The sequence below is a fragment of the Poecile atricapillus genome, chromosome 27 (genome assembly GCF_030490865.1).
Source record: "Poecile atricapillus isolate bPoeAtr1 chromosome 27, bPoeAtr1.hap1, whole genome shotgun sequence".
In the NCBI taxonomy this organism is placed as follows: Eukaryota; Metazoa; Chordata; class Aves; order Passeriformes; family Paridae; genus Poecile; species Poecile atricapillus.
The window spans coordinates 3,407,772-3,427,183 of record NC_081275.1 but is presented as its reverse complement, the minus strand read 5'-3'; the positions used below and the strand labels follow the sequence as shown (position 1 = coordinate 3,427,183).

At 41.4% G+C, this 19,412-nt stretch overlaps 1 protein-coding gene across 5 annotated transcripts; it reads right to left on the bottom strand.

Moving 5' to 3' along the window:
- Nucleotides 1–816: 816 nt before the first annotated feature.
- Nucleotides 817–19,225, bottom strand: NBR1 (NBR1 autophagy cargo receptor). 5 transcript variants are annotated; one of them, XM_058857879.1, is made up of 21 exons: nucleotides 19,034–19,224; nucleotides 16,769–16,831; nucleotides 15,449–15,467; nucleotides 15,047–15,069; nucleotides 14,035–14,229; nucleotides 13,443–13,517; nucleotides 12,166–12,383; nucleotides 10,998–11,162; nucleotides 10,317–10,523; nucleotides 9,503–9,662; nucleotides 8,701–8,988; nucleotides 8,125–8,277; nucleotides 7,588–7,663; nucleotides 7,159–7,269; nucleotides 6,194–6,376; nucleotides 5,938–6,072; nucleotides 5,259–5,619; nucleotides 4,879–4,976; nucleotides 4,279–4,348; nucleotides 3,458–3,563; nucleotides 817–3,066 (listed from the first exon to the last, which is right to left on the bottom strand). In XM_058857879.1, the coding sequence occupies exons 1-21, from the start codon at nucleotides 19,190–19,192 to the stop codon at nucleotides 2,893–2,895; spliced, it is 3,039 nt and encodes a 1,012-aa protein (XP_058713862.1). In that variant the 5' UTR covers nucleotides 19,193–19,224; the 3' UTR covers nucleotides 817–2,892. The 5 variants fall into 5 exon arrangements, with proteins under 5 accessions (XP_058713862.1, XP_058713864.1, XP_058713866.1 ...); XM_058857881.1 differs by having other exon boundaries at nucleotides 817–3,063; XM_058857883.1 differs by lacking the exon at nucleotides 19,034–19,224 and adding an exon at nucleotides 16,975–17,017.
- Between the last annotated feature and the right edge of the window lie 187 nt (nucleotides 19,226–19,412).

The following is a 19,412-nucleotide window of genomic DNA, read 5'->3' as shown; positions in this document are numbered from 1 at the left end:
GGGTGGGCGGGACCGGGACACGGGGGGCGGGGCCTTGATACGGGGGCGGGGCCTGATGGGCAAAGGGGAGGGGCCTGAGGGACTCCGGGCGGCGGGCGGGGTTTGCTGGGCACGGAGTCTTGGCGGGCTGCAAGCCCGGGCGAATCGGCGCTGCCGTGTAAAAGCTTTCCGTAGCCAAAGCGGAAAGGCGTCTCCAGCAAGGGCCGATGAGCTGAGGCTACCCCGAGAGTGGCGTTCGGGGCCACCCAGCGGGCAGAGCAGAACAGGAGCGCACCCCGGGCCTTGCGGAAGGAGAAGGCTCAGTGCGAGCCCCGCTCCTGTCCCGGCCCCGCAGCCCGGCCCGGGCACGGCCGAAGGAGCTGAGGGTACAGGCCGTGTGCTCCTGGCAGGGGCGAGGGAGGCCAGGGCAGGCGAACAGACTTGGCTGCGGTGCCCACCGCCCCTGCTGGTCCAGAGCCAGCGGCAGCAGCGGGGCTTGGAACCCCATCCCAAACCCCAGCCCCAGGTGACAGCAGGGCTTGGAACCCCATCCCAAACCCCAGCCCCAGGTGACAGCAGCGGGGCTTGGAACCCCATCCCAAACCCCAGCCCCAGGTGACAGCAGCAGGGCTTGGAACCCCATCCCAAACCCCAGCCCCAGGTGACAGCAGTGGGGCTTGGAATCCTATCCCAAACCCCAGCCCCAGGTGACAGCAGTGGGACTTGGAACCCCATCCCAAACCCCAGCCCCAGGCAGCAGCAGCAGGGCTTGGAACCCCATCCCAAACCCCAGCCCCAGGCGCCTGCGCTCGCCCAAAATAAGATACAGAGGCCTCATCTGCTCTATAGAATATATTATAAATTATATCATGCATCCATTAACAAAATATACAAAGCCAACGGAAATATATCTATCTTAAGCCAGAGCATACAGCATCTAAACTCTAGTAAAAAGTAACCTAAAGAGAATAGCATCTCACACTTGCCATTTCAATCTGCAATGAAGTGTTCCTCCTCAAATGTTTCAGTTTTGTAATTCATAGAACATGTGAATTCATTCCAAGTACGAAGGTATGCACGGCAAACATGGGTCCTGCTGGGCCTGAGAGACCCAAGCAAATGAGCACACTGCTTCAGTGTCATCAGCTTCTGCATTTCACCCTTGTGCTTTCCTCCTCCTTGTTCTAGAGTTGGCATTAGTAAAAAGCTACTCAAAACAACACACCCAAGTTAAGGTGGAAAGTTACAGAAGGATCTTTAACTGGTCCACAGCACACAGTTGTACTGGTATACAGAGAGATGGGAAACACTGCAAAATACCTCTACTGTATTTCAAAATAAGCATTTAAGAGTATATCTTCCACAATCTATAAAAATAGGTTTAAAATGAAAGTGGTATGATACATTTGTTTCCTTGAACTATTTTAATGGTATTTTATCTCTATGGGTACTAAGTCTTTTAAAAAATTACTGCTAACTTGGTCAGCCACAATACTGACACTGCTTCAGCTATACTGTGACAAAACAGAACACTAGTTTGAAGCAGGAGTAATATAAAATATTTTAGAATCAATGGTTTCTTACTACAGCAAGGAAAAATGTTTACTTGAAAGTAAGAATGTAACCAACACTGTCAGCTGCTGAGGGGACTGAAGTCTGAGGAGTTATCTATGGATACCCCCACTGCACAGCAGTGTCTGGTGCTCATTTCTTGTCATTCCTCAGAATCAAATCTCTCAGCACGTTTAGAAGGGAATTCTTAGATTTCCAAATTAAATATGGGCTTCTAAAAAATCTTACGAGAAAAATGAATTCTACAAATGTGGCTATGGAAACACAGGACCAGCTAAAACCATCAGAGGAGACTGTACATTTGAAAGTGCTTAAGTTAATGCATTTTTCAAACTCTAATGTAAAATTATGTGATCCCTGCTTCAAGCATTCTTTCCATTCCTGAACATTACCAAAATTTGTACTCGAGTTCAGGTCTGGATTCCTACATATTCTTGCATTTTTTAATGTGATATTAACAGAGTAAGATGTTCACATTTAGTAGTGAAAAAAGGTAATGGTCAAATTTTTAATCTTTTTACAAAGAGCCTGTAAAGATTCCTAGAAAAGCCTTTCCTACCCATACACTCTGTTTTTAACAAAATATTTTATGTAGGTTATACTTCTACTGTTAGAGATCTGGTGTGCACTATCATTACTGATTTAATTGCTGGTGGTAATTCTCCTGCTTCATTCCGCTACAGCAAGCAACAACTTCACTGGTGCTCATCAGTTTAACTGCAGTTACACTTTCAGACTTTTCAAAAGTCAATTGATGATATAAGATGGCTTTCTTCTATGAGTAAGTTCTTTTTCTTAGAATAATTCATAAGATTTAAATTTGTCAGTTTACTATCACACATTGGAAAACCAATTACTAAATCCTCAGAAGAAACTCCTAGTTTCAGGCATCTCTTGTAAATTAAGCAGGACTACATTTTACAGCAGCATTTTACACTGGTTTCTATTCCAAAGCTAACTAAGCCAACAAAAAATTTCCAGCTGCCTAAAGAAAAAGTGTATACACAATAAAATGGGAAGTTCTCATCTGAGTACAAAGTTTAGTTCTACATGATTCCCTGGTAAAAGGATTTGATCTGAAATTAGATTTAAAATCTACTCATTTAACTATGAGATTCAAATAGTAACTGAAATTCTGGTATCCATTTCAAGAGATGCCACAAGGGTTGTCTGACATTTCCATGAGGGTAAAAAAACAGAAATAAAGAAGTCAAATGCTCAAAGAAAAGCCAAAATTTTAAGTCAAACCTCCAAACAGAGAGCAGCTGAGGAGCAGCCTCTCTTGCAATCTTTAATTAGAGTTTACTCAATGAAGACTATTCCTCTCTCCGCCAGGCAGGTTTAGCACCTACTGCACCAGTCTCTGTTACTGATATGAAGCAATTCAGTTACCACTTCAATCATGTTATTGTTGTGTTTCTTCAGCAGCCTCAAGTTTAACTGCCTGTCACAGAATCCCATCTCACACAGACTGGACAGCAGAGTGGCAGTCTGCTCTTCTGGAGCTGCAGGCTGCTGAAAACAAAGGACAGTAAAATAAGCTAAAAAAGGTAATTTACACTTTGCCATTTGAACTAGAGGCCCTGCATTATACTAGACTCAAGCTGAGGCACAGAGGCTCTTCTGGCCCTTAAATGGCATTTAAGCCATTTATAATCCCCTTCATTGCTCACTTAGAAAGGTGAGCTACTACTCTTACACGATGCCACAAGAGACGTGCTTCCATCCCTATAGCATGGATTTCCCAGTCTGCTGAGAGCAGCAAACCTCAAAGGGACAGCATCAAATTTAACATTTTACATTAACTCCAATATAGCATATTGATACACTTAAAAAACATGCACCTATACATTTATGGTTGTCTTAATTCTATGAAACTCATACAGCACACAAGAAAGACATTCACCTGTTCAATAATGGGTGGTCCAGCAAATAATGCTTTGTAGGCAGAAGCAGCGACTGACAAAGCTCCTTTCATGAGTTCTCCAGCAATGCTGCTTCCTTGAGGGTACCTGTGAAGAGAGCAGGTGCTGCTTTAGGGTCAGTAAAGCCAAGGGTTTTTTTAGTGAAATGCAAGTTGCTGCCTGTTGAGGCAAGGACTGTTGGAGACAACAGCCTGTGATCCAAAGGAATCAGCAATCTTTGGGAAATGAGCTACACAAGAACTCGTTATTTTTTCTTGACAGCTTCTATTAAATTGTGGGTGTATGCTTTCCATGAAGTGACCTTTTGTAAAGAGTTTCATGTTCCCATCTAGAAGAGAACATACCTACATGAAAGCTGTGCACTGACACACCCAGGGTAGGGTAGCTTCTATTTGTTTTCTATGAATACTTAAGTTACTTAATATTCTACTCAACGTTTTAACTTACTTCTTTAGTCTCAGTATTTTAAGACAACTTTATAGCTAACTTGTAAAATCCCCATTCTAAGAATGCTGACATTTTCCAGATTAAAAAAACACAGAATTTTACAAGCATTTACAAGCATCAATTTCAACTTGAGCTCTTCATTAACTTTGGCTTGCCAGTTCTGCATCCTTTCGATTTGTGCCCAAGTAGAAACCAAGACCTTATGAAAATATAACGTTTGCTTTAAGAAGAAAGGCCTCTTTCCAAATTAATGACTACATGAAATCTGTAGGCCAGAGCTTTTTCCTAGGTGTCTAATTAAACTGTTCTCAGTCTAAAAAAGGTGCTTGTGAAGTCACAGCTTCAGCTTCATTACCTCGGGTTTTCTGAGAACTTAGTGAGAAATGCAGAAGATCCTGGCCCATGATTATCTTCACCGCTGGGGTCTGGAAGAGGAACACAATGTCAATGTATCCAGTTAAAGACAGTTAAGCTGGAGAAACGCAACACATACATAAACAGCAAAAAGTTTATCTCAGTCCAACACCAATACTCTGAGTTTAGTTATGCAGACCAGGTACTGCAGTGAAAGCAGTCAGAAGATTTTCAGAACCATATGACTGATTCATCAATGGTGTTTAACATGAGAGGAGCTGCTGTCTCAGTGACTGTAACAGCAGCTTAAACACATAGCTCATTAATTCCAGAGCAAGGTAATTTTCCACATGCCTGTAAGTACTTTTGAGTATCCTCTCACCATTTCCTATAATAGATGTTCTTAACTGATCCATAAAGCAAATAATTTCTTTATTTGTAACATCCATATAGCAAAAGTTTAACACCCAGAGAAAAACTAAAATCTTTATTTGGTAGATTTTCTACTCTCCTAAAGAGAAACAAGACATCAAATTCAATACTAGGCATAAGGAAAAAATGATAGCAATAGTCTGCACCCTTCATTAAATACTGTCAATACCTTCTCTTTGTATTTGATCATGAGGAGCAGAAGAGATATTCTCTGAAGCTGGTGTGTTTGGTTCTTGGAAGATAGAATTCTGAAGAGATGAAAGATTCCTGAGAACATAAGGCAAAAACATCAGTATTTTTATTCTACATGTACACACATAAATAAGTTATGGTCAACAGAAAAAACTTCACATGCTCCTCTCCCTCCCTCCCTTACACTCACCCACATCAGTGAGTACAGGCTCTATAAAAAGTTGCAGGGTTTAAGAACATTTACCTCAGTATATGATAAAACTGTTGTTACAACAGTTCCTATTTGGAAAGTGCTAGACCTTACAGACTTTACAGCAATACCAGCATCACCATTTTGTTCTTGTCCCCAAATCATACCTTTGTGCCTGGGGTAAGCTGTCCACAGTCGCTGGGGTTAATGGTCCTGCAGCCAGTGCTGGGGAAGTTGTCAGTGTATCAGTGACCCTCTGGATCTGTGGCTGGCTTCCTCCTTCTGTGTTCTCTGCTACTGTTTCAGGTTCTCCAGCCTTTTCTAAACCAGGCTGAGAAAGAGCTGAACTATACATGGAGTCACCCAATGGCCGACTGGTGTCAAAGCACTCTGGGAGAATAATGATATAATCCTCTGAGGAAGCAGAGGAGCACTGACTCTGAACATCATCTTTATCATCTTCCTCTTCATCACAATTGCCAGTACCACTACTGGGGCTTGTGCTCTTATCAGACAGTGGAAGATCCCCTAGTAGGAAAAAAAGTGAGGTATTAACCATAGCCTATTTTCTTTGGACAACAACGGAGACAGAATTGTCCCAGTTGTAAAAGACAAGTATTTAGAAACAAGTGTAAACCTTAGCTGCTGCCATTAATGGTGTAATTTTCCCTTTTGTGTGGGGGTGTATGTGAAAGAGTAACAGATCTTAATATTAAGCCTATGCAAATAGACTGCAGGTATTAATGCTTCTAGTAAAACCAGGAACAAGAGCTATACAGAAAACTTAAACTTCTTACACATGATCTTTTTACAACTTTATCTTACATTCAAACCCATTTTACTTACCACCGGAATTTTCTGTCACTGGTTCGGACTGATGAATCTTTGCTTCCTTTTTGGAAGTGGAATTAGTATTTATCATAGGAGAGTCTTCATTTATCATATTGCAACTGAAGGTGTCTTGCAATGTTTGTAAAGAGTCTATTAAAACCAATCAGGAAAAACAATCAAATGGTATCAAACACCTGAGCTGAGCAATTTCTGCCTCATGTCTGACTGCAAATACATCAAGCCAGAGTAGGCAACTAATGATAGTACTTACTTTTGGGGTTTTTTTGTGGGGGTTTGTGGTCAGGTGCAGCATCCAGGGTCAGAGATCGAATTACAGTTTCACAGACAAACTGAGTCCCACTCATATCTTCCTCCCCTTCCTCCTGGTTCAATGCATGTTCAGCTTTCACTGTCACCACAGAGGAGTCCACAGAAAGGCAGGTTTCTGCCATTCCTTGGAAAGGGAAACATAACAGATTTTACCACCACAACAAGGAAATGTAACTATATGAAGATTTTTTTAGACTAGCCACAGCTAATATTGACTTTGTGTGTAAATTCCTTCTAAAAATTCAAAGATTTTTGAATTTAGCTCAAGTTGAATGTGGAAGTGATTGAGAAGTATGGGGAACACACCTGGAGTGTTTGGAGTACAACCTAGTCTATAAAGGGCAGATTGTTAATTCTCCCAACAATTCTAGTGGTCAGATAAATCAAAAGAAGCATTTGAAAGGACTTCATACAAAGGCATGCAATAATAGGACAGCAGGGAATGACTTTAACATGGAGGAGGGTATATTTAGATAGATATTAGGCAGAAATTCTTCCTTTTGAGAATGGGGAGGCCTTGGCACAGGTTGCCCAGAGAAGCTGTGGCTGCCCCACCCCTGGAAGTGTCCAAGGCCAGGCTGGATGGGGCTTGGAGCAGCCTGGGATAGGGGAAGTTGTCCCTGCTCATGGCAGGAGTGTGGAATTGAATAATCTTTATGGTTCCTTCCAACCCAAACCATTCTGCAATTCTATGATTGCTATTTCCAAATCTATATATATTATACTCCAACCTCTGTAATCACTAATGTAGTGTCAGACTCCAGGTTCGTGAGCCAAACATTTTTTTTTTTCTCCAAGGAAGAGGAAGACAGGAGTTAGAATCCCTTTTAGACATCAGGTTTGCTGACTACACAGAAGTGACAATATCCTCCCTTCACCCCCAAGCTCCTCAGGACTACTGCTTACCAGGCACTAGTTTAAATCCACTCCCCTCGTTCTCCTCCTCTATCTGACCTAAGCCAGGTTTCTCCAGCAAGGGGCTGTCACGTGGCAAAGGGGACATGCATGGAGTCATGTCTGGAAAACACAGGGAGCAAAGACAATTGGCACTAAAGGAGAAGGAGCCTCCATGAGGTAACAATTTTAAAATTTATTCTTTTTAAGGGACATTCTTTCAAGACTGACGAAACTTAGTTATTTTGCAAGATAATCTGGTGGAATAAGCAACTAGCTTTGCATTACTCTGCCTCTGGCTGTGCAAAGAAAATGGCAGCATTCCTCAACACCTGGAATGTTATGTTCTTGGGGATATGAAGGTGAAAAGAAGCCAAGACTGAAAAACACAAAGGATAGCTATCTGTGCTCTAGAGAGCAGAGAGAATACGGGAGCCTTACCAACAGGAGTGTTGTGTGGCACTCGCTCCAATTCCTGCACAATATTAATGTCCAACAGCTCAAAGGACAGCAAATCCTACAGGAAAGAACACACAGCTTCCATGAGCAAACTATGAAACTGCATCCTATCTGTACTTGGCAGCACAGACCCCACTGATGTACCAAAAACAATTTGTTCCTCAACACAACCTCAGGGGGCAGTTTTCCCACAACCTATATTTACATCATTGAATATGGTGCACAAATCAGGGCAGCAAGGGACAAAGCTAAAAACTCCCTTGTTAGGGCCAGAGAAAGACTCAGTGCTGACTCTTTTTTGAGAATCTTAATCTTTCCTACACATACCCTCCACATAATGACAGTACCTAATACCAGTTTGGGAATACAGCTCCACTATATAAAATGCAATATACTCTTTCTGAAAATAGTGGCCAATTTTAGAGCTCAGAAGCTTTATTCTTACAGATGTCTACCTACCTACCTAGGCATCAAACCCAATGTGGTTTTCTTTACATCTACCTGAATTTTAACACTTACCTGTGCAGTCAGTAGATCAACAGATGGGATATAAAATTCTCTCTCACTTGGCAGATTTTTGATCTTTAAAGGAATAGTTGGCAGAGGTATTTCAGCCTGCTCTGCAATTTCACCTATCAGTTGAGCACCTGTTTCTGTCTTTAAGGGAGCATCCTGCAAAAACAAAAAAACAGAAGCCCCTTAGCCAGAGTAAATAAAAGATCACATGGAATCTAAAGCCTCAATTTTGTGTAAACACACAAGTAATTTGAAAGACATTTCAATCAATTCATTACAGAGCTAAAAGGACAAGACCTAACAAAGAGAAATGCTGCAGTGTTTCAGTTCAACCAAGGAAGAAGAAAAACAGCTGCAACACACTGATAGCTAATATCATGCCTGTCATAAAGAACAACTACTTTAGAACTTAAAAACGCAATATATGTTGTATTTCCTTCCTATTAAAAATAAATTTAAAAGCAAACAGCGAAGAGAATCCCCTGGAATAGTTAGATAGGAATACTTTGCCAAACAATACACAATGCTCCTTCTCCAAGGCAATTCTGAACTGCCCCAAATACCAGGTGAGTGACTTGCCTGTTTGGTTGTGCAAGCTCTGCTCTTCTGACAGGAGTCAGAATCCTTCCAATCACCTTCTACATAGTCAGCAGCTGGAGAGGGATCCACAACAATACTGCACCAGATCCTTGGCCCAAACTGTTCCCCTCTGTGCGACAGTCTCCAGTGAGAAGTGTAAGTTCCTTCTATATTGGGAGCTACAAACTCAACTGAAACAGTTCCTACTTGTCCAGATGGAAGGGATGGCACTAATACATCTTTTTTCTCAGAAGATGCCAAGGTCAGATTACCCCACATAAGTTTCAACTGAAATAGACAAGAGAAAAAGCCAAAAGTTAACTTCTCAAGCTTCTCTGCCAAGTGTGGGCAGCAGGAAGCAAGGCTGCTCTGCTGAAAGGCCTTGTAGATACCAGGCATGGGGAAGACAAGCTGCTAGTACACATCCTCACATCAGTCACTACCAACACAAAGATAGCCTCATCTTTCAACACAAATGCAGCCACTCGCAGAACAAAGGGATTTGGAGGTCAGAAAAGCAAAAGAACAGTTGTAAACAGGGTCAAACTGTACCATTATAACATGGGGGACACACTATTAATGGGAAACATGTCCAGTGATGGTATTCTGAATTGCTTTCTTCCTATAGTCTACACTTGTGAAGAGTAGGAGTGATTCTGGCACAGCTTATTGCCCCAGAATTCCCAGCTATGAATCAACAGGCCAAAGGAAATCTTAAACAGATCCTAACAGAGAATTCACATACAAATGTTATCTTCCAGAATGATTTTAGTCTGTAGAAGGAAGAGCTAAGGCAAGATACCTTTGTGTCTGAGCTCCATTCCACATTGCCAGTGTTTTTCATTCGCCAGTGTTTGATAAACTTTGTTCCTGGCTTCAGGTGAGTACCATCAGGCAAATTCTCATCCACAAATACTGCACTTAGTGTTGGGACAATTGCTTGGAAGGGTTGATTAGGACTCCTGGGATTGGAGAGAGGAAACAAAAAAAAAAAACAAAATACACCAAAACTGAGGAAGTTCAGCTGCTGATTAATGTTCATTTGGCTTTTAAATACCCTAAATGGAAGGGATGAATTAAAGAAACAAACTATACAAGTTTTACACTGCATATTCATAAACTCAGAGGGAGTGGGAAATGCAGAGCAGCTGCCTGCAAAGGCTGCTGTCTAATGAACCTCAGCTTAAGAGCACATTAAAAAAAAAAGGAATAGCACTGAACATAAATACACAGAATGTACTTGACTTTATGCAGACACAATAAAGCAGGAAGATACAGACTTTTTTAAAACTGGCAGCAATGTTAATTCATGCTGTATGAGCATGCATGTGTATGTATAACCCTAGGCACTCCCCTTCCTCCTAAATCTGCATAAATCACTAAGTCTCTGGTAATAACCATCAGTCCCTTTTTTTTTTTCCTTTCTCCTACTCTCCTCTCAACTATAAACACTCTACATTGCAAATTGCATTTAGACAGAATTCTCATACAGTCAAATGACAAATCATACTTCAAATGAGCAATTTCATAACCTTCCTCCTGTTACTTTAACTTGGTCTCATAACAAAAGGTCAGGCAGCACAACTACCAGATGCCCAGTTAACAACAAGCCTTACAGGAAGGTATTAGGCTGGAGACTCTCAGATTTCAGAGTAGGTGAGCCATTTGTTTCCAATACATGGATAGAATTCCACAGATGAATTTTCCTGTGCAATTTTAGCTGCTTTTTGAGCTCTCGGACCTCTGCTTTTCGCTGTTTCTTTTCTGCTCGCAATCTTTGCTTCTCTGCCTTCAGAAATCTTTTGTCCATCTGTTTCTGGAGCCTGCAAAGCAATTAACACACTTTATTACATTAAACTGATCAGAATTTATTTTTAGCCAACAGAGTCTTAGTCTCAAGGAAACCCTTCATGAAATATACCACACTTCTAGACTGGACACCAAATGATTTTAAAAGAACATCCTCACAGTTGCTTTTGGAACTATTTTGAATGGTCACTGAAAGAACAAAAAAAAGGCAGACATAGAATGCTCAAAGAAAAAGTAAGTTCTCAAAGTTTATTACCCATCTATGACACAAAAGTCTGTCTTTTCTACTTTGTTATTAAAAAGACTGTAAGATTTATGACTTAGGCCCTTTATGAGTATGTAGCTATTTTTAACTACTCCCAAGAAAGTTTGAATACCCTTTCCATTTCTTGTTATCTCTAAAATAAAATAAAAGCTGAACCTCCACTCCAGCACAGGTGTTTTCACTTGCAATCAGAACAATCTTGCCAGGTACTGCCAGCATTTACCTGACTTGCTCCAGAGTAGCAGGCAGGCGTGGGGAGAGCTCTGCCAGGCTGTAACTGTCAGCAGCACAGGGGATGGGCCTGCGCAGCTTTAACAAGACGTGGTTTGGATCATGTGCATATGTTCCTGCTTCACACTCTTCACAGATATTGTAGGCTGGGCAAAGGCTGCAAAGCAGAAAAGACAGAAGGTTATCAAGAGGCAAAGAATTTCTGCAGAGAAACTTTGTATGATGCTATCATTGTAAGTAGTTCCTAAGTGACAGCAGCTGGATGTCTCACTTATAGATCAGTATTTGGAGCCATGCGGAATACCTACATGATTTTCTCTCTCTTCCTGGAAAAACTGCAACACAGCTCCCACTTCTTTGAACACATATTGGAAAAAAATTGATGCTTCCTTTAGCACAAGTGACTAAAATTGTTGCTACAAAGGGCAGTACATTTTACCAAAATCCAGGGCCAGAAACAGCACCATACTTATGAAAACAGAGGCTAAGTCAACAAGCATTCAGGAATGCAAAGCAGATTGCTCCTCCAGGAACAAGGCTGATAAAAAAGAGATTGTCCTCTCCTGACAGCAAGGAAAAAACAAATCCAAAGAAAAACTCCTGCTGGCATTTCATCCACTGTTTCTGTCTAGTCCCAAACTGCTGGTCTTTACAGCAATTGCCTCATTCAAATAAAACTCTCACTTTTAACACCTCACTTAAGACATTCATCAAAATCTACTTCATATTTTTAGACAGACAACAGTGCAATCATTAAAAATAGTATGACCTACCTTAATCTCACTGACTGTCAGAACCAAACTATAACAGACTAGCAGTTCCAAGCCTTGCTTATTTTGTTTAGTTAACCAAACAAAACATTTCCTGTTACAATTTCTGCATGTCCTGTGCAGATACAGTGAGGAGCCATTGAGAATACAGCGTACTAAAGTTCTCACACTTTAACAATTGCCTTTTCCCAAAATAGTATTAATCTTGCTTTTATGCAGATAAAGTCTAGTGACCACAGGAGAGAACATCAGCTGTTGGTGAGACACACAGCAGACATTCTACAGCAGGCTGCAGATTAAGAACCTGGGAGTATCTAAGCCCAAGGCAGTTTCTCAGACTCACCCTCAGGCTGTGCATGTCAGGTTCCCCCCGCTCCCATCACACTCTACCTGCACTGGTAGCGCACCCCAACGATGCGAGCCTGGCAGCTGCAGCAGGAGATCAGCCAGTCACAGGGGCTGCTGCTCCCCAACGGGCTCTCTGAAGGTGCAGCTGCTGCTGGAACTGAGCTCTCACAGAAATCTGGAGGCTGATTGCGATGAACAAGCTTCTCATACAGCTTCTGCTCCAGCCTCTCAACGGTCTCCTTAACTACTTGTTCCCTGAACTGGAAAGAAATTAAAGCGGTCATGAATGAGAGCCACTTATTAAGTTTGAAAAGTTGAGTTATATTGTCACAAGTCTCCCAATCTGTCAGTAGTCACAGACTACTTCAGAGTCATTTCCCCTACCCCCAGCACACTCTTCATAAAATTAAACAAATACCACATTCAGCAGAGAGGACTTTTATTTTAGAAAATACCAACCCAGAGGTTTTAAGAAGTTAAAAATCACGCATTTGTGCTTACAATATTGTTTTTCTTCCATAAGCTTGCCTGAAGGGACGGAAACTCATCTTCAAAACAATTACCCCAACTCCCAAACCCCTCTGGACTCTCTACCATTAAGTTCTGATTTGCCTATTAGTGTTTCAAACGTAACCATGAATTTCCCCTATTTTTAGTTTGTATAAATAGGTGGCAAAGGAAAGGAGACGTTAGAGAAAAAAGCTTAAAGATAAATGCACATAATTTCAAAAACTTGCTAGCTAATGAATTCTTTGCAGTGATATCAAACTGCTTTTCAGTGATGTTTAATAACTGTTCAAAACAAGTTAACATCCGCATCTTAACTTGTAGCTTATTGTCAATGGCTGCCTGAAAGTATTTTCTCAAAGTCAAGAAAAGTAAGGTCATCAAATGCTCTGCTTTCAACCACAGGAAACCAAAAGTATTGCCCTGCAGAAACTGGGCAATCAAGAGCCTACAAGAGCACCACTGTTCCATGCTCTCCCACAATGAGTGGTCTGGAATTCCTATGGCTGTCTGGAGCACCACAAGGATTCTGTTATAGGAGCTACTTAAAACTACACTCAAGCTAATCAAATGCATAAACTAAACATTCCACTTTTCACAAGTTGGATAGAGCAAGTTCATGGTTTTGGGGTTTTTTAAGGTACCCTTCCACTGTAGACACAGTTAGACATCTAGTTCTCATTAAGATCCTGGCCACAAGTCCTGATGGCAAGAGTGTTCAGATGTCCAGAGTCAGGCATCACAAAGATCTCTTCCATGCACAACTTCTTATGTATTTAAGTATACCAAAACTTGCAAGACAATACACTTACTGTTTCCAAGTAGCTAGTAAACCATTCTGGAGGATTTTCATTTATGATTTCTGGTCTGGTCTGATTTAACTTTTGCTGGGGAAAAAAAAGAAACAACAAAATAAACACAAAGGATGCAAATTTTTTGAAAAAAACCCTCAACACAGCAAATTAACTGCTGAAATAGCTTTTAAGTGTCTTTATATAAAAATGATCAAAGTTCTTCAGGAAACAGTAGAGAAGCAACACAAAATAGTCACTGACATTTTCCTGAACCATTTCTGCCTCATTAGCATTTGAGTGTAATTACACACCAAAGAAGTCAAGTCAACCAGAAGTTACCAGATGTCAATGAAGGCTTCAGGAGATGAATTGCTCCATTTATCAAAATACTTAACAATGGGCAACATGAAAGCACCTGTATTTCTAAAGATAGCATCAAATTATCCTCTTGAAGACATTCAGACTATTTGGTGAGCTTCAACAGGTGCTGGTAACTGAAAACAGAGACCAGCTTCTGAACTCAGTTTTATATATGGCTAAAGAAGACAATCAGTCTACAAAGTGAATTACATTTTTTAATTCTTTGCTTTAATGCAGCTCAGTCTCTTACCTGAATGGTCAGCTCCTCATCATTTTTTAATTCTTCCTCTAATCCCTGAGCTAGCATGGAATGCAAAAGTGGTTTTTTCTCATCTTTAGGAAGCACCAGCTTTTCTGTCACAATTTTTTCATGTAGTTGCAAATCACGAGAAGAGTTCTTCTCATAGACATTCATCTGAAGCTGATTTCCTTGTTTAACTGCAATCTAAATAAACAGTACATACATACACCATGTTTTCCACTCATAATCAGGATAAAAAAATCTGTAAAAATACAGTATTACACTACATTGGAGAGTTTGGGGAAAGGGTGGGGAAAGACTAACAGACACAAAATGAAAAACTGAGAGAGATGCCAAGGTAGAGTCAGTTGATACTCTACTTCTGAAAGGTTACTGATATGCTTATTAAAAAGTTTATTAAAAGCCAAGATAATCATGCAAATATTCTAGTGGAATTTTTCAGCCTACAATAAAGTGTTCATAGGAGCCAGTAAACAATAGATTGTGTCCAGCAATTTATGACTATTTTGAAATTATCAGATTTGAAATTGAAACCATGAGCAAAATGTTTTGAAAGACTTAATAATGTAAAATAGAAACATAAAGAAATGCAATTCTTATTTAGTCTAACTGCTTATAGAGTAACTAAGCATTGACTAAGTTTTAATTATATACTCTGGCAGCAAAGTATATGTGGCAAGTTTTTTGAAGGGTTTCACTAAAGCCAAATATTTCCAAATATGCGATTACTGTTGAAGGGTTTGAGAAAGTCAGTCTCTTAACCAACCCACTGCTGCTCAAGGTCCTGAATCCCAACTGCATATTCAACTAACTTATAAAAATGAACATAAACCAGGATGGAAGAAAAATATAATAAGACATTCAAGCTACTGTCCAAAGCTAGAAAACAGCTATTCTGATTTCCTGGGCCAGGTAATGCTGTTTGTTCTTTTTTCTCAGCTACACCAATTTTAATTGGAGAAGGATGAATATATTGAAAAAAGTCAAAGAGCACATTTACCTTCAGAGCTTCTTCATATTCCTCTAAAGAAAAATAGAAAGAAATGTGAATGGCCCCTATCTCACACAACAGATATAAGTTTTGCACACAGTACTTAGAAACCCTTAGGTGACAAGGGCCTTCCCCTACCTTCTGTAAATTCTCTTAAAATAGTGCAAGAAATTGTATACACACCAACAAGCACACATTTTCACAGCTAAGAGCCACAACATTCTACTAATTCAGTCACTTCCAATTTGTTTCTACGGATCAAGCATTCTTTCCTTTGGGAAGAACTTGATGTCAAATCATATATAAAATACAAAAATCAAAAAGCAAGCATTCTCAACTGCATCTTAAAAAAACTCAAGCAACAGTTGGGGTCTCTTTCTTGATTTGTAAATAAATAAAGCAGCATCTCACCTTTGCTGTTCACAGAGACCTGCAAAGAGAAGTAACAGTGAACAAGAGCATCAGACCCAATTTTGCAATTCTCTTAAAATTAACATACTTCAGAATAAACATACTTTTATTCACAGTTTCTAAAACACCAGTCCTTTAGATATTTGTTATTGCTGCCGTGTTTAATCATTACCCAAAGCTGTGGTGCTTTGAAGCAGCCCATGTTTGTTACTGGATGGGCACAGGAGGCAGCTCTGGCACTGTTGGCACCCAGAACAAGCGTGCTCTCCTCAGAAAGTCACTGCCTGTACCCCTGGGCTCACTGCACAAGTCCAGAGCTTGGCCCCAGTTGCTTTAACTGCCCAGTTAAGGGTTTCAAAAGACCAATTAAGTGTTTCATAAGCCCATTATTCTAAAGAAATTTATTTATCAATTCTGCACATCGAAGTCACTAATACAAGAAGCTATTTAATCTCCACAGCAATGCAGGATTCTGAACAATGTTTGCTCAGTATTTCAGAAAAAGCCTTCATAGATGCATCTATGTATTTATATATTATACAGGCTGGAAAATAAAGGGAGAATCATTCTCTGAAATCTTACTGGAAGCTTCTTGACATTTCCCCTTAGGGGAAGAAAGTAAGAAGAACCCCCATCTTGTTTTGTAGAGCTATAATCCAAGCAGTGGAACACTGTATCTGTAAAAGGTCCATTCTGTGTGAGCGTAACACTCCCCTCTGAATCTCCAGATAAACAAAAATAATATGAGAGGGTGAGACTGTGCCAAGCAGGAAGTTACTCAACAAGGACAACTAGAAGTAACCAATTTGTTTTCTGAGTCAGTAATCTGCTTGGAGATTACAGCAATTGCATAAAGCAAGCAGAGGATTTGAGTACACCAGATCACTGAAGCAAACATATGCTAATGACTGAGGACCTACATTTTCCAGAGAAAGGACTCTAGATTGAAGAGACAGGGCTTTACCACAGCTGCAAACACAAATAGTTACAACTACCTTATTCTCGTTAAAAAAAAAAAAAAAAATTCCTCAACAGAAACTTTCCTCCCTCAGAGCAGAGAGAACCACTGGGTGTTTCAACAGGGTGAGAAAAAGAAAGGCAGTAGCTTCTAAAAAAGTATTTTAAAATACATATGCTGCATTAAAACTACAAGACTATCAGCTATTTTCTAATTAAAAAGGCAAACATTCCCCCACCCCCATCTGCATAACAGACTCTTCTGAAGGACTCACTACAAATCATCACAAGGCAGAAAGTAATTTCTGCCACCAATCATTTTTCAGCTGACTTATTGGGAGGGTGGGGTGGCAGGTATTTTACCTCATCATTATCCTCATCAATGTACTTGATCTGAATGTTGTCCAGGTCAAATGAAACTTTAACCTGTAATGAAAAAAAAGAACACAAAACCACAGTGAGGCAGAACTACAGAAGCCCGCAGTTACTAGTGATTATTAATTTGGAATAACATTAAAACCATTCTATCCCTCTGTTCAGTTTCTCAGTTGAAGGAAACACTGCTTTACCAAATCCATTCCTCTGGAGTTGAACTCCTCCCAGTGCCTTCCCTTCAAGTTTTACTAACTTCCCCTAATGAAAAGAATAAACAAATTTCTTTCCTGTTGCACCTTGCCCAGTTAATGTTTACTCCAAAATAAATAATAATAACCTTCCCATTCTAAGAGGACAAGCTCAGGGTTAACAAACTCAGTCATGGTAAACACTGCAAAATATGAACATGAAGGCAAACAATCCCTAAATTCCATCTTTTACATTAAAAAGTACCTGGAAGATAGCTCAAATAGGTGATCAGTGTTTTTTCAGCCTATCAAAATTCAGAGACTAAAGCTGAACAGTTGTTTTGCATTTTACATTAAAAAGGCAGAATGAGCAGCACCAAATGAAGCATAAAATGAAAGCAGTTGTTTCCATATGCTGAGTCTTTGAGGCTCCTGTACATTTTTGTACCAGGTTCCTACAAAAGCTTCACTTTTCCCAACAGAAACTCTCCAAAACAACTGACACATGTCCTGCTAGCCCAGACCTGAGAACAACAGCAGCAGCCTCAGGCAGGAGAGGCTGCCTGGGGGAGTTACACAGCCCCACTGGAGCACATGGACACAGGGCACACACGGACACATTCTGCAGTGAACGTGCTCTGGAAGAACGTGCTGTTCTTCCAGCAACACAGCCCAAACTGTGTGAGTGCAGTGAGAGAACCAGCTTGCTTTGCCAGGAAGAAACTGTGCTCTGTACTTACATGGTCTAGCACCACAGATTGTTCCCCTAAACTCAAGGCAGAACAAGAGTTCACCTTACCCCTTATAAACATCAAACACATTTAATAAAATATCAAAATATAAGGAAGACACAAGTTTAACTGATACTCCCTTGAAACAGCAATTCACACAACAGAGACAACCCGTGGTTCTATCTTGGTCAGGGAAACACTGTAATAGAACACCACACCTTGAACAAACACACCCTGGCTCTCAGAATACCTAAGATTAAGGGCAGTACAGTTCTTACACAGTAATCTGCTTCCAGCTTTGATGCAAGCAGGATTCTAACCAGCTCAGACATTCCTGCAGGGTCTACTTGCACTAAGTAAACTCAGTATTTTAAGACTGAACCAGTGCTTGCCTCTTTGAAAGGACTGAAATACAACAAGTGAAGATGATGCAGTTCAAATTTTGAACTTGAGCAATTCCTAAAGCAAAACCCTCCTTATATGTATATTCAAATATACTAGCCAGAAAAAGAGCTGAAAGACAGAAAACAAAACAGCAACAAGATCTCTTCAGATGGGACTTTGAAAGCAAGCTAAAAAAAATAGAACAGTTGCTACAGAATTAAAAACAACAACAACAATAATAATAATAACGTCAGTTTCATCATAGCCAAGGGAATCTTTACAACACAATTTCACCCTACGCCAATACAGGAATTGTCACTAAACAGCCCTGAAAACAAGCACCCAAACAAACTCTTAACTATACCAAGTGATATATGATACAAATACCCTCATAAGCAACTCTCACACATGCATGGCCCTGTCAGGCGCTGTTCTACCCAAACCAGCACAAAGCTCGGGGAACCAAGGGACCAAACAAAATGTATTAGTGACTCTACCCCAGAGAGCACAGACAAACCGTCAGAAAAGCGACAGACGTGTGTCCTTTCACCAAAGGTACTTCAATAAGAATAGGAAATAACAGGAATAGAATGTAATTTACGGAGGGATACAGAGCCAAACTAAGGGCCCATACCTGTGGAAAAGGGCAAAGAACACAGCTAAGACCACCTGCTCACAAAAAACAATAAGGGCCCTTGAGAATCTTTATCCAAACCAGGCCGTTCACATCAATCTAAGCACACAGCAGCAGTAAACCATACTGTTAAGGAAAAAACATTAATCAACATCGCAGCAGTATGCGCCACCAGTTCTATCAGCCTGTGAAATGCGGGACACCGCTTTGGAAGACGCTGGGCCCTCAAAGCCTGGCTGGCACGGCCAGCACCTCACCGAGCCGGCTCCCCGCGGGGGACACCCCGCTCCGCCTCCCGCGGCCAGCCTGCGCTCACCATGGCCTCCACATCGGCCCATGTCGTGTGTGCTGGGTCGGCCACGAGGAATGTGCGGGTGTCGCGGCGGCAGGTGACGCGCAGGGTGACCCGCGGCTCCATGGCACGCTCCCGCGGGGCCGGGGCCGGCGCCGCCAGCCCTCCCGACAGGCACAACATGGCGGCCCGAGGGCGGCCGGCCCGGCGACCGCTGCGCGCGGCTATTGGCGGAGCCGCCTGCCACTCATCCGTCCCGCCGCTCTGATTGGTCGGAGGGCGGAGCCAGGAGGGCCGCGGAACCACAACAATAAACAGAGCCGGGCGCGCGCGCGCGCACCGCGGCCACGCACGTCCGGCGACTGCGCCGCGGCGGCGCTGGCGTACGCCAGGATCACGTGGC